Below are 24305 nucleotides of genomic sequence, written 5' to 3'. Positions count from 1 at the left end.
TACATTTGTAATTTTTTACCCTTTTGATGAAAATATGAATAGGAAATTAATACCAAGATTTCCCCATTCTATTTTACTAGTATCTGAACAGAAAAGAAATTATAGTGTTATTTTATAGAATTTTGTTCATTATTTGCTAACGTAAATAATCAAAATCACTTCAATATAGATACCTTAAAGTATTCAGAATTTTTTTCAGCACTTCAGAAAGTCTGTCGTTATTTTAACCTATTTATTTTATCATGTCACAAGAGGAAAACTGATGAGTGGGTTTTATGAAAGAAGATTAATGGTTTTCTGTTTAATTTTCCTTTAGGTTCTTAATGCTGTCTTTCAATAACTCTTACTAAAGGAAGGGTCAGCACAATTATAATCTTTCTATGTACTTTTATGAATTTATGATCATGGTATACCTAAGACACTTCGTCAAGTCAACCAGCAAAGTCTCCTTAGTAAGATTTTTTGCAGAATAAAAAAAAAATGTAAAATATTATCATGAGTCACATCGACAAGTAAGTTTTAATTTATGGCTTTAAGTGTTAGAACTTCAAGTTATTTAGTTATTCTGTCAGTGTTAGCAGCAGAGTGTGAAATGCAGGTATGGTATAGAAATTCTGTATAATGCCTGTCAGTTTTTTTTCAAAGTATGAAAAGTTACAAATTTTTTCTAACATTGTATAGTATGGTTAGACAGTTTATACTATAATTGAATATTCTCTTCGGTGCGTACATCGACATAGGTAAAATAGGTTAACAGTACATTTTTAAAGGTAAAACATATTTACAATTTAGACTAAAATAATTTGCACAGAAAAACTTCATTTAGTCTAAGTAAGCCATAAAGCAACGGGATTTTTTTTTTGCAGTACCTGCGTAGTTTGTATTGATTTGTGCAATGACGAAAAGGAATCTTTATGCTGTAGACTACCTAGGAATTGTATTTAAACGTTTTACATCGCACACATAGTCCTTAGATTTTTTTTTATATCTATGCAGTGCTTGATTCCACACTTTGCTGCTGGCTCTTCACTTGCCATATGAAATGTTGGGCCAATTCAGATGCATGCTTTTGATTTATGACAAAAGATTTCGACAGGGGAACTTTGATTCAATCTAACGATGGCCCCGTTAGGTTTTTTCTCTTGTCGCAGGATTAGGAGGTAATGGTTTTTTTAATTTTTTTTATTTATTTATTTATTTATTTTTTTTTTTGCTATAAGATCTTCCTGTTATTCAGTGAAGTTTTTGTTTGGATTCTGGTTTGATTAGCCTTAAACTCTAAGTTGTAGATATGATTGATTTACTGATATTTAAGTATATTCTATGTCACTGTCATTGTAAGTTTGATCGTAGCCATTCACATTTTCGTTGTTGTTGTTATAATTATTAATGCCATCCATGCTTTCTGTTTGTGACAGGTGTGCGGGCTGGCGGTACTTGGGAAGGAGAACATCATGCGTCATGCAGCCGAACAGCACGAGGGAAGAGGGGCCTACCAGTGCCAATACTGCAAGAAGGTAGGTGTGCCTACCAGCCTGTGAGCAAGCATGACCCTGCCTGACAGCATGAGTTGCCTGATATTGACATCATGATGAGATTTAGTAATGCTTTTGCTACACCTTGAGCGGCATACCTGGTTTCAGGGGGATTTTCACTTTTAGTTTACCATCTGATATATATTTTTATGTTCTTGCAATACAACACTTTTATTGCAAACTTTTCCACGCATCAGGGATTTACAAGGTACTGGAAGAGATTCGAGAGAATTATCCCATGAAATATAACAATTGAAATTTACGGCGTGTTAGAGCATGACATCAGCTTAAGTTGAGATTTCAATAGGATTGAGATTACTAATGCCGAACAGTAAGTAATCTAAAAGAGACCGAGGCAGCGTTACAGGAGCACAGAACAAGCTGAATAAATTAAATTTTGATTTGGCCGTGAGAATTACCATCACTATTGACGAACTGGCTCTCGAATGGATTATTGGCTTTACCGATTCCGTTTGTCTTTCGCCATTTTTTTTTAGAATACACTTACAGTAGAAAAGAAACTTGAAAATGAAAGAGATTTTTGTAACAGCTCCAGTTTGAGCCGCGACAGGCCCTGTAAGCCGTGGCGTATATTTTAAGCCATTGTGCTACAAGGGAACCTTGTTAAAATATGTTATTTTTGTACCTTGGTAAAATATTATATCAAAGTTCCCGTTCAGGATTAAGTAACAAAATTGTAATATGAAATTTTATGGACGGGAAATACAAAGTGTGGTTTGTTTTTAGTTTTACGACGTAATATTTTATTGTTGGAGATACGTTATCAGCCACTGAAGAACTGAACAAGAATTTCAGAATGATTTTACTGTTATTGATCTGTCAACAAAGACCAAAAGATTTGTGTTCTACGTATATGTAATCATGTCTGATCTTGATGAAGCCGGAACCTTATTCAAAAGTAAGAAGATACTAGTTTTCTCTCTATAGGTGTAAGTTGAAGGAAAATGATTCTTTGAAGTTTGTAACATGAAAGTTTAAAGAATATTTTGTTTTAACTTTCATTCCCGCTCTTTAAATGCTTAGACGACCAGCAATTTTATCGTTAGGTATAACTTCCTTGCGATCAATCGGAAATGTTAACTAGTTCTCAAAACAGTGTTGTCATCACTATGCAGTGTTGCTATATCACCTCTCATTAGGTTTTATTTTTGCACGGTACAACAAGAATTAAAGAGTAAAAAAATAATAGCAAGATGATATACGTACATAAAAGAAGAAAGGGACCAAAAAAAGAAAAAGCAATTGAAAAATAAAATTAATCAAATGATTTAGGAAACTTTGCAACCAAATAGAGGCCAGTGTCTTAAGCTTTTGATTGATTTTTGAATAAAATAACAAATGCTCTACAAACCTGAGGCGAAAAAACCTAAATCAGAAAAACGTGAAAAGTAAGAGAACTGAAAAAGACAGAAAAGGCAAAAGGGTTTAGTGCTTTTTTTCCGTCTCTCTTCCTCCCCTGGCCAGGTATGTTGTGCTTTCTTTGAATAGATAACATTTTTCTCGGAAGCTGATCTTCTTTTATATGAAACAGTGGAAGTTCAAGTCCTTTACAGAAAGACAGTTGAAATGTTTTACAGTATTTTACATTGTTACCATTTTGTAATTTCACTGAGACTTTATTCACCAAACAGACTGATGTAACCATTTTTTTTAACTGTGTTGCTGCAAAAAATAAAAAGATAAATAAAAAGATATTAAATGAAAAAGTCTTGTAACACACACACACATACTCACACACACTTTTTCAGTACTTAACCATCAACAGAGAATCAGCTTCCTGTAATTTAGCATGTAGTAAGATGCTTGCATGAAGCATGATTGTGTAGTTGTATGTGCATGATTGCATGGCTACACTGCACGCCCATACTCCCAGCCCGTCACCCACTCCCACCTATCCCTTGATATCACCTCACACCCACTCGCAGCGGATCCGAGGGAGCTCATATAAAAGAGAGAAGAGACAGTCATGCCCATTTACATTTTTTGAAATTTGTAGATATTCTCGTTACGAAGGGATTATACATTTTTCAGGAAGATTTTTTGTACTTTCTGTTAGTGTGACATGTTTTTTAGCGCTCAGCCTATTTTTGTACTAATGTCAAAAGGAGGGACGTGTCGCTTTTTTTTTTTTCCTTGAAGTAAATGGTCTCTTGTATTGTGGGATTCTTAGAATGGAGAATGTACGATAGTTTGTAGAGACTATTTTGGACTTGTATTGAAGGAGATAGAGACATCCTGATTGAATGAGCCTCCTTCTCTTGATCAGGCAGTTTTATCTTCTCTTTTCCTGAAGTTCTGAAATGTACTCTAACTTGAATCTTTTCTGGCTTTACATCATATGCTCTGGCCTTAAACTGTATATTTCCGGCCTTATGTTGATGCTTTATGTATTGTGCACAAAAAAGTCATTCATTTTAAACTTTCAACAAGGCGTAATCATTCAAGAGATGTGAGCTTACTTCATAACTGAAACGTGAAGTACATAGATATCACATGAGAACATTCTAAGAAGCTTTTGCTTGTCTGTAAAAAAAAAAAAAAAACATGACTGGCATAGCTTTGCCTCATCAGAAATATGTGCCTTGGATAATGCGCTTTCGACTTCAGATTTCTTTCATTTTCTTATGTATTTCATTTGCTGATTTCCATGGACGGCGTAACATCTTGCAATGACATCCATTCTGCTACATAGACCAAAGAGTGAGATCTTGTAGAGATACAGGTACTCTAGGAATGACAATAGAACTCTTTTAAGTGACATTTTCTTAGCCGCAACATAGAAAAAAGGAGGACTTTTTCTACCTAGATATGACATGAGCATCAAGCGTAGTCATATTTTTTGAATCGAGAATGGAACTTGTGATTTTTTTCCTTCTAAACATCGCAGTAATGGAACTGCTAAAATACTAGGAGGCTCTTTAGAGATAATTATTGCTTTGCATGTACATGAAATAAATTTTTGGAACCCTGGTTGATTTCTTTATCGAGATAGCGTCTAAAATATTTCTTGTAAAGAGAGAGAAAAAAAAATGTAATCATATTTTTCATTTTTTATTATTATTTATTGGTCTTGAGTTAAGATCCTTAGAAGACGTACCCCGGAAGCTTACTATTATTATTATTATTATTATTATTATTATTATTATTATTATTATTATTATTATTATTATTATTATTATTATTATTATGAATCCTACACTTCTTCTTCTTCTTCTACTGCTCTTAATTCCTTTTGATCGAATTAAGATTTTTTAAAAAGTAGCCATGATAGCCATGAAAGGAATTACCAGTCCTTCACCGCACGAACTGATTTAAATGACTCTGGGAATGCCTTCATGTGATGTCCTTGGTTGGATCTGATTAATTGTTATGAGATCCGCCAAGCTTAGAGGATTAGATTTAATGCCAATTCATTCTTTCCTTAAGTTTAATCCAGATCTATTGACAGTATGTACCATAAGAATAATAATAATAATAATATTTTTTCATAACGGTCAGTTCATGAAAATTTTGCTTTGCTCTTTTTTTTCCATGCAAAAGAATGATTTTATATTGACTAAAGTTGATCTATCTTACCATTACAATTAAGATTTTGTCAATCTGAAATATTTTCTTGTAAGAATAAGGATGTGTCATCGATAAAAAGAAATTAAGCCCTCTATTCTTCTTCCATAAGGCCTTATCTTCTTTAGCAAGTCTGTGAAAATAATTCCCTGACTAGCCAGAGGAAAGTAATGTAATGTGATTCCCCCTTCAATACTGTGTTCTATATATACCATAAATATTAATTTGTTCATGATCACTCGAATCTTCATTGTTGGTGTTGATGTACATTTTCAGGTTCACGTTTGAAAAAGGCTCCTCCCTCCCCTTCCCCTATGATAGTTTCGCTTCTTCAGTGGCATTTTGGATGTTCTTTGGTACTAAAAGGTTTTTCCAAGTATAAAAAAGTATTTATCAAATATAACTTAATTTAAAATCGATTTTGCATTCTCTCATTTTGTTTTTTAACATCATCTCTCTCATTAATGGTTTTCTTTTACTTTTATGGGACAAGGAGGGAGGGAGGGAGGTAGGGTGGATGGAGGGGTGAATTCGTAGGATATCAAAGGAAGGTGTTATTGGATGGGCAAAGGGACTGGGGGTAGGGGAAAGTGAAAAGGATCTCTGTGAGTTCCCCCCAAGCACTGCATCTGCATGTGTATATATATTCGTATATATACAGTATAATCGTCTACATTTATATAACCTTATTCCTGTTCCTCCTCCTCATTCCTCCTCCTGGTCCTTCTCCTTGCTTAGGCCGCTGCCCACGTCACTCTGGGCGGTGGCTCTTCCACGTGCAAGGTAGAGTGTTAGGAGCGACCGACCAGTCCCGGCCGCACGCACGCTGCTCTCACAGAAACTCCGTGTTTAGGCTCAGTCCAGGACCACGGGCGAGGTCCTCCAGGCTCCACCAGGGTCCATCCGGGGCCTTCCATTCAATTTTAATTATTCACAATGAATAAGACTTGATATATGCTTATGATGATGATAATAATGAATACACACCATGTCGTCTCAGCCGTGTAGTCCTTGCATTAAGATGAATCTTAGCCACAGGCCACACAGTAGACATCCATCAAATGATGTTCTAGGTTGGGGCACAGCCAGACGTCACCAGCGGCGTCTTTGATGAAAGACGCCGTCGTGTCCACAGTTTATAACGGTGAAAATGCAGCAATATGAATCTGTCTTTCTCCCCTCCTGTCTCTGCCTTGAATACTTGTTTGTTCCTTGTCCGAAAAACATAAGTAAGGGATTTAGTATCCTTTCATGCAACGGTGACCTTCCCCCCGGCCAAAAAAGTTGATAGAAAAGAAGGGCATTTCAGTTGTATGTAATTAATTACCTATTGAAATAAAATCATTCTCTCCTAATTTAGTCGGTAAATGAATGGCTCTGTTACCTCTATAGTATTAGTATTTTGTTATTTGATATGCAACTGTAAGGCTAGTTTTCATATCCTTTTACATGATACAAAGGGAAATACGAGGTGTCAAATTAATGCAGGAGAGGAAGTCCTTTTCTTTCTTTGTCTGTTTGACAAAAATAGTCATCCACAGCTGGAGAGTTTTGCTGCAAGCAGTCCTTTGAAAGAGACAGTGACGAAAGACTGAATCTGCAATTATGGAATCATTGGAAAATAATACGGTTGATGAAATTAATTACTCTTTCATACAGCAACATCATAGGCCATTGTACCAGACCGAGACTAATATCTCATTTCACAGCCAAAATGAACTGTATATTCTGACTGAAACAGGAGATCAGACATTAATCATGCACTGCATTAACTCGGAAAAAAAATGGATGAAAATTCATGTCATTATTTTCGGTGATTGACATGGACATTTTAATAAATCGCGGAAGAATCCTTTCTCTGATGCAACCGTCTTTCAGCCCTGTGCTCTTCGCTGTACCTTGGTAATTGAAAAATGCAAACCTAATTAACAACTGCATTACTAGCACTGAAATCATTTGTGGGATTGCATTTTTTTCGTAGCCGTAAATTTGTGTTCATTTGGCCAACACCTGCAGAACCTGAGGTGTGAGCATTCTCATAACTTCATTAGGTTATTGAACAGAATTTAAATCTTTTCGTGTGATATATTTCATCTTTATAGCTGAAGCGAACATTTCTCACAGTGTTTTCTTTGAATTTCAAGAATATTTCAGTCGCTCAAGAAAACAGTTGAAGAGTCTGATGACGTTATTTGATTGGCCGGTTCGCGTAGACAAATAATATAATAGACTTTTGAGGAGCAAACGCTTGATTTTTATTCATTTTTATAATTCTGGTTGTTCTGATATACGATTAGTGGTAACGTAATCATTTCATTTTGAAGATTAGCAAGAAGTGTAATGAAAGGAATAATCATTCATTAAGAAATTAATATTGCTAGCCTGTGACTAGAGGTCGTGGACTGGTAACTGTAGGACCTGGGTTGTGGACCGTGGACTGGTATAGTGACTGTAGCAACCCGGCTGTGCCCCAATTTCGAGCTCCTGAGTTCGGTTAGAAATGAATGTTATTGGTGTCGTTGCTTTAGCTTAGACGCTGCGCTAGATTAAGGTCATCCTGGGGCCTTTGAGTAAGAGCTGCCAAAAAGAGGAGGAGGTGAAGAAGACGGAGGAAAATGAAAACGACTCAGTGGATCAAACAAAACCAAGAAAAGATCTTTTAGCCTTGTTGATAGAAACCTCTTGTTTGCCATCATTGTAGTGATCGTGGAATGACCTCTAGGGGTAGATCTGCTGCCTCCAGTGGTCACTTCATTCCATCGACCGCTAACTTCAGGTGAACAAATTCAATCTCATAAGTAAATGCGAGGATCGGAGGAACCATGAGGCATCTTTTTCATAGCCTTTCAGGCACTTGTCTAAGTGTTACATAATTTCTTCACGTTTATCTATTTGTTCATTTGATATTGCTTAGCCCTCATTTTTTAAAAATAATAATGAAAGCCGTAGTCCTCATCGTTCCTCTCTCCACCAAAGTCATTTTTGCCCCCTGTGAAAAGAGTGGCTTAAAAAAACAAAGAAAAACTAAGAGAAAGAAATCCCCAGAGTGAATGGAAGCTCAGAGAGAGGCGTGGTGTTCGAGATGAAATTCCCCAGGACACAATAGATGCAGAGTCCACTGTGACTGAAGGGTCTGTGTGCAGTTATCTGTCTTGACAAGCATTGAATGCCATGCGCCTTCGCATCCTTCATCAGTCTCTCACCCGAGGGGACTGGTGGAGCAAAGCGATGGAGTGATGCCATTCTCTGTCATGTCAGACAAAATTGTTGATACGCCCCTTATGTATTATTCCCTTGGTGGTAGCGCTGACAGTTTCTAGAGGCTTTTAAGGGGACAAGTCCCTCACGCGGGTGGGCACTTCGCGTCCAGTACCACCATCTTTGCGCTTGTGAATCAGGGTCGTTAAGATGGCCGGTGACGATGATGGCGTGCTTGGCTGTTTGGTGAAGGATTGTCGCCCGCATAGAGAACGGCTGCTAGAGGGGGTTTAGAGGACAACTTAGATTCGCATAATGGATAATCCTAGAGATAACATTAGTCTCATCTGCTTTATTTTTGATGAATTAGGTGTAGATAGCAATGCAGATCCCGTGGGTTCGACTAGACATTCAGAAGCTACAGAGACAGAAAGACTGAAAGAGAAAGCTTTTGTACATACATGATTTAGAGAGAAAACGACACTTCCTTAGAATTTAGGCTTTTGCTAGAGAACAGAGAACACTTGTTCAGTGTAGATAAGCGATTGATCGGACGATGTCTCATATCTATATATATATATTTCTATATATACGCCAGTACGTACCGGTAAATCCAACCAGTACACCCCCTGTTAATATCTCATTTCCTTGTTATTTCATCTTTTTGCACGTTAAAATCCAAGTTCTGCACCTTTCCATAATATTTTTGACTTTTTTCCATCTCGCACACTCAGACGTTCATTCTTTGCACCCGATTTTAAATTTTCTTATACAAAGTTTATATACATTTTATATTTACTATTTCTGGTACATCTTGTGTATCAGTTTTTTGTCTTTTTATATTATCATTATTATTATTACCATCATTATTATTATTATCATTATCATTATTATTATCATTATTATTATTATTCGACTTTACTTCTTTTATTATCCTGTCTATCTGCATTTTGGTGCTAATTATGATTACATTGGCCCGTGCATTTTATCTGTTATTTTTATATATATATATATATATCTTTTTTGCCTCGGTGTGTTTCTTCAATTGCTCTAAAGTACGGGTTCTTATTATTAAACCTTATTTACAAATGTACTTTTGCATTTACACAATTATGATTAGTTTTGATTCATACTGCAAACTTTAGACATGTTAATGAATTCAGTAGTTTGACTTACTCAAAGCAATTCAGGACTTAATCAGTTTTCTTTTATATATACAAAAGTGCGATCAGCTCTTGAGAGACCTAGTTTTAAAAGCAAGAATGATGGAAGATAAATCATATCCTAATAGAGTTTATTAAGGCAAAAACATCCCTATGCAGTGGAGTCCAGTTTTTGGTGGTTGGACGCCGCACACCCTTAGAGAGGAGCTGTGCTGCACCACATTCAAAGATGTTCACACAGCTCAGCAGACTCATGGCTGATGCACTCACTAACACACTCACACCTGCACCCACACCTACACCCACACCCACACTCACACTTACTCCCACACTGTTATCCACACCTTGCTTCACTTACAAGCTCACGGACACGCCGAGACAGATTCACTCAGAACCGTTCACAACGACAGTAACTTTGTATCACGAGCGATAATTATTATAAAAAAAATCACGGTGCCCATACTACGTTGACCAAAGTCAGAGGTGTATAAGCTTTGTATAGATTCATTCAGAATAGAGACACAATGATCATTTCCCACCACAGTCATCCCCTCATACAGTGACCCATGACACTTTATGTACCTTTTGTTTGATTTAGAAGCCAAAGATTCAAAGATAGACCGCGTTTGCTTCCGCGGACCTCATTGTATAAAATATATATGATATATATAAGGGTGATCCAGCAGTGGTGGTGGTGTTGGTGTTGGTGATGGTAGTGTTGGTGATGATGATGTTGATGGTGATGGTGGGCAGCAGCACAGTTCCTGGGGGTGCGGTGTCGCAGCTCAACAGCAGCTGGGAGACCACAGCGTGTTAGCCATCTGGCCCGAATGGCTTCTATTCCGTCGAGCCAGATCAGCTGGCACGCTCGGGGCTCCCTTCCCTGGTGTGTGTCATATGGGCGGCTGTAGTAGACGTGGTGCTTGTGGCGTTGCAGTTCTTCCTTCGCCTCAACTACCTGGACATGCACCGCACCTACGGCTGCGCCGCCAACCCCCAGCGCACGCGGCCTCTCTGCGACTTTTGCGGCCGAAAGTTCTGTCAGCCTCAGAAACTGAAGGTGCACATCAAGCGAATGCACAGTGGTGAGTGTCCGAGAATCAGACATGATGATGATGATGATGATGATGATGATGAGAGAAAGGAAGGGGAAGATGATGATGATGGTGATACAACACACTATGTAGGGCAGTCAGATCCTTAGGAGATTGAGAAGGTCAAGTTTATCACTATTACAATTTCGATGATGGCGGGAAGGTGGGATCTCTTTTATTTTTAATTTTTTTTTTACATATCTATGTATATTTGTATATCAATATATTTTATCACAACTTCTACTGTACCTAGTTACCGCAGCGTCAACTGCCCCAGGAGACCCGATCTAATGGTAAGGGCCGTTAGCCACGTTGGGGCCAGGCTCTGAAGTCTCGTCGTGCAGATCAGATTTCCTTTAACTCTCGTGAAAATAAAAGAACAGAAGAATCATATTAAATGTCAGCCTTTAATTGAGCGTTCTTTAATTGTATACAGAGCTTTGCCCCAGCCTGGTTTCATCGGCCAGCTGAGAGACAAGTCTAGCGAGAGCGTCTGGGCATCGAGTGGCGGTGCGTCTAGGGAGGTCAAGGAAATGAAAGTCCATCGTTCATCTGTATATTTTGATGTGAAACAACTGGTTCATTTTGACAGCAGTCGCCTTTATCAATGGCAGTTGCATGTTATACTGTTCACTGCTTTGTCCACTCCTTTGCTCATTGTTACAGAACCTGAAGACTTTTTCCTTTTTGAAGCCAGACCTCCAATGACCCGCTGCCTCTCCCTAACCAGACCATCATTCTCATCCTTATTGTGGTCTCTCTTTTTCTCTTTCATACGCGTGCGTGATTCGAATGGATGGTGTGCGTGTACGCGCGCTTGTTTCTCCGCATTTGTACGCCTGTTTGCGTTTGTGTATGCGTGCGTGTGTGTATGTGGTTACATGATGAGCAGTTCTTCCTGCGCCTACATTCACTGGACATGCACGTGACCTACTCCTGCGGCCGAAATCCCGCCCGAGTCTTCCCCCTCTGTGACTACTGCGGGAAGAAGTTCTGTCAACCACAGCATCTGCGGTCGCACCAGAAGCGCATGCATGCAGGTAAGTCCTTTTACTTACCTTCCAAATAAAAGTGTCCTAGTAGAGACAAATGGAGCGGAAGTGAGAAAGAGAGTGCGATTGAGTGCAAGGTCCTAAGCGAAAGAAAAATGAAGTCTGAGAAGTAGGACTTCTTCTTCCCCACTACCCTTAGTGACAGCGCAGGAGGAAGGAGATCGAGAAAGGCTGGGATGTCACTATGGAAGCAAAAGAAGAGAATATATATATAACCCATTCTTCCTTTTTACTTGCATGATAAATTCCAGTTTTTCATACCTTATGGGTCTGTCCCTTTTATTTTGCATTTTATATTTTTTCACAGTACAAGAAGTCTATAATAAGCTCACTGTAACTACTAATAATCAACGGAACAATGGTTTTAATCAACGTGCATTGATAATCTTATCCGAATTTCGATTTGCTGCATGGTTTATTTTCATTTCATTTTGAACTAAAATGATGGAAGATTCCCTTGTTCATTATGTATATTCTATTAGCACTTTTCATTGTATTGAACACCACATGTTATTTTTTTCATTTATTTATCAATATTATTCATTCACGATAACTATGTTTATGTCATTTGAAATACCGGCTTCTCTTTGTTGTTTTTGACTTAATTATGACGGTTTTCAGCAATTAAAACTCTTTCTTAGCATGAGGAATATTTTTCCTTCTCGACTTTAAATTGCTTTTTTTTTTCAAACAATAATTTTTGTAAAATAATGATCTGGAATTCAGCGTACTTTTTAAAAATCTTTTTCCAAACCTGATTTTTCAGAAAGAAATACTGCTAATTTGTATTTGTTGCCCCCTTTTTTTTACCTAGTAACAAGACAGGAGGCACAGATCACTAATTTTTCTTAGACTAAGAGACTAGTGGTAATTAGGGGATATATATAATATTGTTATTAGTTGCAATCATTTAGTAGGCATAGTTGATTAGTCTTAGTTGGCTACTAAAGCAGCAACATTTTTCCATTAGATGCCCTTGTGTAAGCAGCTGTCATTAATATCACCAGAGTAAATGTAGAGTTTCTGGAAATAGCAGTGAATGGCACAGGTAGTTATGCTACCAGAAGAGGAAAACTGATGTGTAAAGGATAAAAAAAAAATGTTCAGGAGTTGATAAATATTGACATTTGTAGGTGGGTCTGTGTGTGGAAAGAACTAAAGATTTGAACCTCAAGATACAGTGATGCAATCTTGCATTCAAAGCATTTGTTGCAAAGAGTAGTTGTTATATATCTGATATTTAAACTGCCTGGTTCCACAAACACACCTTCAAGTTGAAGTCAGCTAATTTAAGGTGATGTTAGTTTTAAGTGATGTGATTTCCTGAATTCCCTTTCACGACGACTTGATATATCCGCATTTATTGACATGTTGTGATATATAATTATGTATATCTTTTTATATTTATTTCTCTACCCCTCCACCACTCAGACAGTAGGCATTGGAGGCTATTAGAATCCTGGTATAGTGAGTTTCACTTTGCTGATTTATTCGCCTCACTTGAAACTCTTAAAATGAGTTTGAGAGTGCTTGTCTTACTTAGAGGCTACTTTTGGATGTTTATCTCCTCAGTTTTCTTTGGTGTAATCGTGAAAAGGAGTAACCAGTGATGGGTAGAAACAAGGATGAGCTCTAGTTTGCCCCATGAGATAATATAACTTCATTTAAGGATGTAAATGAAACAAAATGTTAGCACGAGAGTAGGAAAGCTTCCATTTACAAATATAAGAGATTACTTGAAGCTGTTAGAGGAGACATACAAAACAAAATTAGCCTTTGGTTTTAGCGCCAAGTAGAAAACCTTAATAATTCAGTCAGAGATCGAAATATGAACTTAATTAACAACTGAATCATAAAACTGTATCAGGATTCTTTTGTAACTTAGTTCTGAAAAGGGCTCTTCTTAAGACAGCCTAGGCACAAAAGTCTTGTATGCTTTTAAAAGACACTGAAGTCTCAGAAATTGAAATAAGCTCACGTAGTATAAAAGAGAATTAGATTGAAATTTGTATTCAGATTTTCCAGGTAAGGTGTCTGCTTTCATTAATATCTTCCTTATTTTTTCTTAAGCCCAACTCCAATGCCTAGAATTTGGTTATGCCTTAATAACTGTATTCATGTTCAATTTCTTTATGACATAATGTTCAGATTACTCACCTTCCCGTTTAATGTGCCGTTTCACAGTCCTTTCCTTACCTGAATGTGTTTATTATTATTATTATTATTATTATTATTATTATTATTATTATTATTATTATCCATAACCTTTAGTTGTGAAAAATTTAAAGCTTGATGGTCTATGTACCCTGAGACTGTTTCTTCAACGTTCTTGAATAGAATTTTTATTTTGTGTCTGTTTTGTTCTTGTGAAAAGAAACAGATTTTTCAAGTCGGTTTTGTAATTCCGTTTTGTAATTCATTGTTATTGTATCCCATTCTCTAAGATAATTTATGTATACAAGTCCTGTGTTCTTTTCATTTGGTTCCACAAATAAAATCCTCCTAATTTTTATTTCAAAACAAATTTTCTATCTCTTGCTCATTTTCCTGCTCTTTGTTCCCTACGTCTTATAGACTTATACTGAACTTTTTTTTTAATCCTAGTTTTTTTTTATTATTCATTCCGATTTTTCGGCCCCTCAAGTTTTTGCTATACATTTAGACTTCATGGTTCATTTACGTGATAAACTTTTCCGAGAGCAAGTACTTTTGATTCTTCTGTCCTTCCGAAAATTCTGCTTTATACTTTTGATCGCATTTAAATGAATTTCGGCGATCCTATATAAATAAAAGACCTCAAATAACATATCCACCTCGAGTATTCGTTATCAGTAGACGTTTGTATCCAAAATATTATAAATGTTCCTGGTCTCCAGTCGTTGGACGTAACATAATGTTCATTTTCGAACGCCAGACTAATACACCCGAAATACTGTATACAGGTCAAGAAAGTATTTTCTTGTAATTGTTTCTTTCTGATTTAGCGAGGGCAGATTCGTTGAACGTATTACCAGCTTTTCAAAGTCATGCCCGGTTTTCAACAAACGAATTCTTTTTAAGAAGTTTGTTTATCGAGACTGGTAGTCATTTCGTAGTGCGGCGGTATATCTCTCTTGTGAGTATCTATCCTTTTAAGGTGTGCGAAATTTTCATTCCCTTTGTTACTGTAAAAATACACCTTTGTTTAGAATAAAGTTTTCATTTTTTCAACGCTCTTTTCCGTAATGCGGAAGGCTCTGTTTAGGACAACAAAATTGTTAACTGAGAGCGTAATATGATTAAACTGTTGATTTTTTAATTCAAGGATCAAACTGTAATATCTCTTCCCGTGAAATATATTTTATTGTGAAAGCCTTGCTGGTCTGAAGATTTTAAATTCTGTAGATTCGTATACAAAAGCTTCAGTTTTGTACAGGGAGCGCCAAAAAGGAAATGATATCTTGTTGTACTAAAAAATAGTCTCACTTTTACATGAATCGACTCTTAAGCTAAGCCTTCATTTCATCATTACTAGAGAACCTTACAATAGTCTAGCAAATACCTTTGCTAAAACACTAAATTAAGTAAGGTTTTCATCTCCAAAATTTCATGCGCTAACGTTTAAGGTCGAGATAGTTAGTCATCCAAACCTTGAAATTCGTAATTATATACCAAATGTTTTATTTAATCACTTAAATGATAATTATTCACGACAAAAAAGCAGCTGTCTGACGAGTGAGTGATATGCAGTTAATAGAGGCAATTATAATTTTGAGTTCTCTGAATGACACCCGTTTGATTAGAATCCTGACGTATTAATGAGGATGCCCTCCGTCAAAAATGCATTATGTTTCTGTAAAGCATAATTACACTGTGAGAAGTGTTTATCCTAGGTGTATCCAGTGTGCGTTTTACTTTGCAATGGTAGGCTACGCCAACTTCTTTGCGGACGAAGTTTGGTGGACCACCGTTACTATTTAAACAACATGGTATTAAAAAATTTGGCGTCTTGGAATTTAGATGTCAGTTTCCAAGGGTCGAAAGAAACGTCGTCTCCTATCCGGGCTTGCGTTTGTGTTTCCTAAAACACAAGACTATAATACATGTTAGTGGTAATGAGTAATAAGGTGTATCCTCCATAAACCGCCTTTCATTTCATCTTAGTTGTTTATAATAAAGGACTAGGTTTATGAATGATTTGTTTCGTGAAATAAAATATCACAGTTTAACGTTTCACTTTTTTATGAGAATAATTCATTACTTGTAGGAAGAACTTTTTGTAAGGGAAATAATGTAAAGTTCAGTTAAGAATTTATTATATTTCTTTCCAAAACGAAGTTGTGTGGGTATTAGCTCGGGAAGAGTAATATAACAGTTCGCATGATGATTTCGACAAATCTGAAATAATAACAGGCAGCGGATTGCAGATTCACACCGTAACAAAACTTGGTTTAGTTAATCTTCATATACAAATTACTGCTGTTCTTCAACTGCCGTAGCATTTGTAGCTACAGAGGCGATTTGCTCTTTTAAAGTCTAACTTAGCGTGGGAATACTCTCTCTCATGATCAAAGAATATGTTGAACCATGAAGCGTTTAGAATGTTCATGCTTTTGAGCTGTTTATTATCATTTCCTTTCCAATACATGCAGGATTTTTTTTTTTTCTGTTCTAAAATACAGTGGTTATTTCAGCAGGCGTGGATAATGTGTTTTTTGTAAATAATTCTGAATGATATATTCCCTTTTATTATCTTTCTAAAGAAATTGTCTTACATAATTCAGTTTAAAGACGTATTGTAGATAATGAAAAACTGGAAAAAATGTAATGAGTTGTTATACAGTATTCAGGGTCATTTTTAGTATAATTTACATTACAAGATATCTCTCTCTCTCTCTCTCTCTCTCTCTCTCTCTCTCTCTCTCTCTCTCTCTCTCTCTCTCTCTCTCTCTCTCATACAGTTTTCTAACTTAGCACTTGTATTTACCCGACATTATGAATAATCTACGTGTTGAAATAGTCATTTCGATATGTGTTTACTCTTTGCAAATGCTCATTTAATTCCTCTTAATTATACTCTGACATTTATTTTCATATCTTAGATAATTCCTGATTTTGTGTTATTCATTTCACATGACCTGCTAAAACAGTCTCGGTAATAAGTACCACTGTGTTTCAGAATTATTTTCCGTAACAATATGCAACGTCAAAGCATTTTAAGGCACTCCTATTTATTACTTTCTTTCTCAACCTTGGCTGTCGATGAGCTAAGCAGCCTGCTAAAACCTTAACCGGCACAACGCTAAAGTAATTTGATTTTTTAATAATTTTCTTGCTCGTGCAGTTGTCAATACCATTAAAAGCTGTAACCCCAAAAGTTTTTGTTTAGCTCTCACACCCTCAACTCACCTGTTTTTCCTTGGTCGCACAAACACCCTATTACCCCCCCTCCCTCCCCTGTCCCTTCTCCTCCGCTAAGAAGATGCTCCCCACGATGCTCCTTCGTCGGTTAAATAATGATCTTATGGCGATCCTTCTGTGCCTTTTATTATGCAGACATGGCAGAGGTTTTACGTGAGTTCCAGTGCAAACTGTGCTTCAAGATTCTCGGATCCAGAGCCGCTTTGCAGAGACATCTGAAGGAGGTTCATCACAAGGTCAGTGGAACAGTCTGAATTTATTTTCGTTCTATTCATCATTTCACTTCATTTGCAGAGCAGCAGCGGTGCTAGTAAGTTGACTTACACCGTTTTCTCGGTTCTTTGGTGATGAATCGCAAATGAGAGCTTTCCGATTAAATTTGTCTCATACTTTTTGTGAAAATCTTCAGTAACATTATTTTTATTGAACATAAGACAAGTTTTTTTTATCGTAGTTTACCGTAGAAAAACATCATCGTTTCATTTCCAAGATTGAAAACCATATACGGTGAGTTGACTAAAGAATTATTACATATTAAAACACCTATTAAACCACTACCTAAAATCGTTAAAATGATGACACATTTTTAATAATAAAGCATCATGACACTAAAAGAATGACCTACCCGGACGGCGTTATTAAAATGAAACTTGAAACAGAACAAAGGAAAGGAAAGGAAAGAACAAATTTGACCATCAGGCAATAAACAGTTGAGTAGAAGATGTTTGTGTGTTTAACGCTGGAACGGGTAATTTTATCGTAATAGATTCTAAAGTAGTTAGATCGTTCTCTTTTTGTGTTTGTCCTACTATTCGAAAATCTTAATTATTTAATGTTTTGAATGGTTCCGAATTTTTGTTCTAGAAATGACAAAAAAAAGCGATCTGACTACTTTTTAATCTATTTTGATAAAATTAAATTACATCGTTAAGCACCCAAACATCTACTCAACTATTTATTGCCTGGTAATCTAGTTTGCCTGTAGCGAAACATACCAGATAGATTTTGCCAGCCAATGTTGTTGCGTATAAATAAAGGAGACGCAAAAAAAAAAAAATTAAACAACTACTCCTGCCGTTCTCTCTCTCTCTCTCTCTCTCTCTCTCTCTCTCTCTCTCTCTCTCTCTCTCTCTCTCTCTCTCTCTTCTCACTATTTCTAGGGGTGGAGGACTAACACAGCATAGAACTGCCATATGAAAAAGGAGTACACATTTTTTTTATCCCGTCGAATTTTACAGAACACAATTCGGGTATTTTCTGCAAAACACACGGTCGATAATTTAAAATGTGGTGCAACTTTTCAAGTGTTTGTGTAAGAAGTCGTCAACTTTTGTTGTTGTTATTATTATTATTTTTATTATTATTATTATTATTATTATTATTATTATTATTATTATTATTATTATTATTATTATTAATTGTTGCTATTTCTAATAGGTGTGTAATTTTTTTTATTGTTTCCGTTTGTACTGATAAGACTCAGTTGTATTTTCAATGGATAAAGTCTGAAGCGTAAACGGTGATTCAGTTTATTCCATTCTTTTTATTGAATAGAGAGTACTCAGTAAGACAAGTGTTCAACTTCTAGCAGAGCCTTTAGGGTTCGCGCAGTTCGAAGTTTTCATGACTGAGTATAAGGTATATCGGAAACCATTGGCACAGTTGTAGCATTGTGGTTGAGGGATATTTTAGAAAATAGTGCGAAGTTTGAAAATTCGTTTGTTATTTTAGAAAATAGTGCGAAGTTTGAAAATTCGTTTGTCATTCCCCTGCAGGCATTCCTAAAGGGTGTCATCATCGTTCCCTAGTTCCCTCTACTTTTTAGCCTTTTGATTTGCATCTACTCCAGTTTCTTTTCTTCAGCTTGCTGGCCAACCTCTCTGACTACTACTACTTTGTGTAATTGTGGGGATTTCTCCTTTTTTCGCATTTAGATCCATGTGCTTCATTTTGTTTTATTTTTTGGATCTCTCTATCTTACTCAGCCACTCGAAGTCCCTCGTAAGCACTGAATGGCTGAAAGTGCCACTGTAGCCTAAATTTCGCGCAGTTATTCATTTACTCGAGAGCCATCCCTTCCCTGTGCTTTTGATACATATTTCATTGTATATCTTTGTCGTCATAAATTTCTTCGATGGTTAGTTATTATTTCGCTTAGTATTGTAGAATTACGGGGATTGTCCTGAAGCCGTTAGGTTTTGTTTTGATGATTTATTCGTTTACTTGTTTTTATATGGGGCTCCAATAGTTATCCAGTCAGTTTATGAAAAAGTTTTATTTGTATTTCAGTATGTACGTTTTACCAGCGCACCTCAGGTTGAAAAATAAATATTTCATAACTAGACTACCTCATACTGTTCACGCAGTTATTTATATACATATATGAATATATTATATATTGTATATATATATATATATATATATATATATATATATATATATATATATATATATATATATATATATATATATATATATATATACATACATTCAATTTTGTCTAAAATACTTTTTGTGAAAATCTTCAGTAACATTATTTTTAATGAACATAAAACAAATTTTTTTTATCGTAATTTACCTTAGCAAAATATCATCGTTTCATTTTCAAGGCTGAAAACTGCATACAGTAAGTTGACTAAAGAATAGACTAAAGAATAATTACATATTAAAACACTTATTAAACTGCCACTTAAAATATATGCATATATATATGTATATATACATATTGTATTTTTCATAGGCCTACGTAAATGTGCGGTGGCTCATTGTTCCAGAGACGATGAGAAGATTTTTATAACATCTTTTTAAAGCTAAATCTTGTTTTTACTCGGAAGGAAACTAGTTAGGCAGCTAGGGTTGGATGCCCCTTGCATAATTGTGCTCATTCTGATAGAAACTACTCTAGAACATTAAATGTTGCAGCTGTTTTGTTTCCCAAAATGAAGTTCGAGACAGAGAGAACCCCTTTAACGGATGTTTCAAAATCTATTTCAATGTTTTTTTTATGAAGCCCGTAAAGTTTTTTCTGTTTTTAAGGGAATGGTTATATGAATAATTCCTGGACATAATTTAAAAAATTGAAATTATGATTTTCGTAGTGGCAAGAATGTAGATTTTCGTTCTAGATCTTAGTCTGAAATTCTTTTTTCTAGACAATATTTAGAGCTGTATATCAGAGACTTGTTAGATTCGGGTTGTGTGGATAATATCCATATTATCACTGCAATGATAAAATTCCTTTGCTATTGCTGGTGTTGTAGCCAATAAATGATTTGACTATTTAATGAGAAAATTGAAAGGATTTCCGGGAAAATTTATCAAATAAACATTTCGTAAGTGTTATTCTACCAATGAATGAGAGAGGCAGAAACATTAAATAAAAGAAATGTAGAATGTACAGGGAATGTGAAGAGTCATTTTCTGTAGGACGGAAACTAGTTGATAGATAGTGTACTCCAGTGAGGAAGAGAGACAGAGTTAGCAGTTCATATAAAGTAAAAATAAGCGGAGGAAGAGGAACTGCAATCAGAAAATCTAGCTTTTTAAAAGATTTTCGAGGTCTGGAAATTTTTATCTTATAAATTTTTTAATGTCCACGTCCAAAGCGCCAGTAAGCTAGAAAATTGACTTCTCAAACTTTGCTAAAGTGTTGAGGAACTGATTCTAAGAAATGTCAAATTATTGGAAGTAATACTAAATTGGGCATGGTTGCTTTTCTTTTAAGGGATGATCATTAGAGGAAAGAAACGTAGGGACTACATAGCAGTAAAGTAACTTTTTAAGATATACGAATAAAGTACAGGCGTTGCTTCAGCACTTACAGAACACTGAAAACGACTAGATGAGTGAAATACAAATTATTATTATTATTATTATCGAGTCACCTGGGGAACAATATTCAGAACATGGCAGAATAAAACCATATTGACAGACATGAGAACGTAAGTTCATAAGGAGGATCCATTTTATTCAGAGCCATATCAGATACCTTGAGATATCTACAGTAATTGGCAAAAGGTGCCCAGTGTTATGGTGGAAATGACGTAGGACGAGAAGAGAAACGAGTGCTCTAGCAAGCCTTGCCATGCAAAATCCAGTATAATGCTAAACTTACTGACATGGTTTTTCTTGATCGTCCTTGAAATGAATTCATGTTCTCCTGCTTAGTTTAGGAGGAAGAGATCAGGCCGGTGCAGTTCTTAGTAAATGGTTAAACATCATAAAAAAATGTTGCAACTCAGTCAAATGATGTACTACTCATAAGCACTTTTTTTTTATGAATTTTAAAATAATAAGTGCATGTCTTTTGCCGAAGGCCGACAAGAAATAGTTATAATACCAGAATTGCAAGATGTTCTTGAAAAAATGTGTTCAGATGGTAATTTTCATTTTTTAATGAAGAAAGGTAATTAAAGTGCCGCCGAATTGAACCAGATGAGGAAAGTTTGCCATTAACTTAATTGTAAGAAATAATTATTCGAGAGCCTGAATAATTAAAAGGGCAAGTTGTGGATGAAAGGAAAAATCAGTTAACATTGCAGCAATGCTGGAAATTGAAGGAATAAAAAGCGTTGCAGCACAACCTTGGGCATTTGTTCACTTTAATAACCATAGTTCTGGCAGGTATGTTCGTAGCACTATGATCTTTAGGTACAGGGAAGGCATTTTTTTGGTGGGGGGGGGGGTAAGAAAATACACCTTAATAGGGAAACTCGCAGTAGTAGTTCTTATTATGAAATTAATAGAATTAGTGAGCAAGTCGAAATGTCTACAGCACTGCAATTTGGAAGATATGAAGTGGAAATAGTATAAAAAGTTTGAAGACTCGTATTTCTGCAATGCTGCGTTGACGAGAATGTCAAACACCAAAGACAGACAGGTTTTAATCACTTCCTGGTCTTTTAGGTGAAATCGTTTTTCTTACACTTTTCATCGTCGCTGAAGTATAGAGTAGATTATAATGTTCGGAGGTTAACGGAAATATCCTGGGTACAGAAATTTAATATTCTGCCATAACATGATCTTACTGAACGGCGGGAGTTGGCTAACTATTATTTGTAGTAGTGTTTCAGGGTTTTATTTTTCCTTATTGTTCTGAGAAGATTTAGTGAAAGGGAAGAAAGACACGAACGAAAAGTTTTTTGGTTGTTAACTATAAAATTATGTACATATGATAGCAGCGTTTTAGTATTCGCCCTAAAAACTAATGTCCCTTTAGTGCAAAAAAAGTAGAAAGGAGTTGATGAAAGCAGTGAAAATTATGAATATATACAGTATATCCATATAAATATCAGATTAATATTACTTTTCCTCGGAGTTGGTTTTCTAAAGTCTAGTACAGGGGAAATTGAGTGAAAATATGGAAAAGGCGTGTGGGTAATCAGCCTTATGACCTGCACATAAACAGACGAAAGGTAGGAAAATGAATTATGTTCATGATAGATAAGCAGTCATGTTACACATTCGTGTTACACTTCTTGCTGGTAGACAGTACGCAAAGCTGACAAAATGTAGTGTTTGTGTATGTGTGAGGGTTTTATTTTTTTATCTATTTGTTTTTAGCTGACGGGAGATATCCGAAGCAGATACTTTCAGACTTCTGTCACATGCCTATGCTTGGTAAATATATGTGAAATTTAGCCTCTATTGCGAAGTAGGTATCAAGAGCCTCAGTGGTATGGTATGGATATTCACCACCTGCCAGCTTAAAGAAAAAACATCTACTTATAATTAACGTGTCTCCATGGTATGGTTAACAATGGGTATGCTGTAAGGTGTTTCAAGGAAGAAGGAATATTCAGGGAAGAAGGAAATATTCCAGAAACAAAACAAACAAACAAAGTAAAAGGCTTTTGCAAATTTTACAGTTCATCATTTCATCTTCCTCAAAGTTGGGTAGATAAGCAGGCAAAGAATGAGTAAGAAAAGACGTGATTGTCAGTAACTTTTCATTTATACAGAGTTCAGATTTCAGCCAGAAGAACAAGCTTGAGGGGTTCAGAGGCTTCAACAGTTATGAAAAGATAAAAGCAACAGGATGGAAATGAAAGATGACAACCTCAGTATCGTTGTAAGAGCCTTTTTCCTGGATGTGACATCGGTGAACGTTTAATGAAGGCCTGATCCAGTAAAATGAATAAGATGCACAGCAGGAAAAATAACTCGGGGAGGCAGCTAAAACTAATGTTTTTTTTAAATTGGTTGTGAAATAATTTTTATCATAAATTATGGTTTCTGTCGCTGAAAAGAAATGTGCTCGAACGTGACATGAATTTTAGAGTTAGGTATTCCATTACCAATGTGCTTATTGATCAGCAAGCGAAATGCCTGCCTATACCCACCTTGTTAATTATCATCGATCTTCAGCATGCTCTGTGATGAAAGACGTTTGTCATCTGTTTGTAAGTACGTCTGTGCCTGCTATGAAAATCTTTTTTTCTTCCGTAGACCACATTTTGCCAATCTCCACGGTTGATTTCAGACTTACCCTCTAATTAGTAGAATCTATGGATGGAAGTTTGCTTCTCACGTCCTGTTGGGCAGTCAGGGGAGTATCTTCTGCTGTTGTCTTGTTAGGGTGCACTACCGTAATTCAGTAGAGATCTCGAGGTGTTTAAAGGGAATGTCATGCACATACCTATTGACTACTGAGGTCTTTTAAGCGTTACAGCTTGATCATTTTTACTGATATATTCGTGTAATTATCGTTAAGGTTTCTGGTTAATAACGTATTATGTATGTATGATATTGGTATTTGGTGGAACAGATTCATACTAAACTTGGAGGTAAGGGAGGGCCTCCAGTGCGATGTATTCCTGGAAATATGCAAGTAACATCCAGTCCTTCCAGTAGCCTAAGTCTGTCTAGTGTGGAATTATAGTGATTACTAACTTTTTATCTACTAGAGGGCAAGGTCACTGGTTAGTTCTTGGTGTTGTTTTCATTAGTTCGCAGGGCGGTCATAAACTTTTATGACCAGCCATTCTACAGGACCCTCGACTGGGGCTCTTTGACCATGCCCCTGTGATCCTCTGGAATGACTTGTCCCTCGCACCACTCTCATTTCTCAAAAAAGCAAATGCTTTCGCTCGCTGTTTAAAAATGTCAACGGAATTTTTGATACGTGGTGTATTCAAGGTTTCTTACCGTTGTTACGTTATATGTAAAGTCTCTCTCTCTCTCTCTCTCTCTCTCTCTCTCTCTCTCTCTCTCTCTCTCTCTCTCTCTCTCTCTCTCTCTCTCTCTCTCTCTCTGGAATAGTTTCCCTTTTGTTTAAAA

At 36.1% G+C, this 24305-nt stretch overlaps 1 protein-coding gene across 4 annotated transcripts in view; it reads left to right on the top strand.

The window, feature by feature from the left end:
- LOC136844392 (uncharacterized) overlaps positions 1–24305 on the top strand; it is a 464343-nt gene that overhangs the window by 430787 nt on the left and 9251 nt on the right. For 2 of the 4 annotated variants that reach the window (XM_067113510.1, XM_067113513.1), the window contains exons 8-10: positions 1419–1517; positions 10419–10566; positions 17163–17263. In XM_067113510.1, the coding sequence (XP_066969611.1) occupies positions 1419–1517; positions 10419–10566; positions 17163–17263 (348 nt within the window). Of the gene's footprint in view, positions 1–1418; positions 1518–10418; positions 10567–11467; positions 11616–17162; positions 17264–24305 lie in introns of all 4 variants that reach the window. The other 2 variants (XM_067113509.1, XM_067113511.1) reach the window with 1 other exon arrangement.

This window comes from Macrobrachium rosenbergii, chromosome 12 (assembly GCF_040412425.1).
Source record: "Macrobrachium rosenbergii isolate ZJJX-2024 chromosome 12, ASM4041242v1, whole genome shotgun sequence".
Classification (NCBI taxonomy): Eukaryota; Metazoa; Arthropoda; class Malacostraca; order Decapoda; family Palaemonidae; genus Macrobrachium; species Macrobrachium rosenbergii.
Note: the sequence above shows the minus strand (reverse complement) of the source record. Positions and strands in the feature narration are given on the sequence as shown.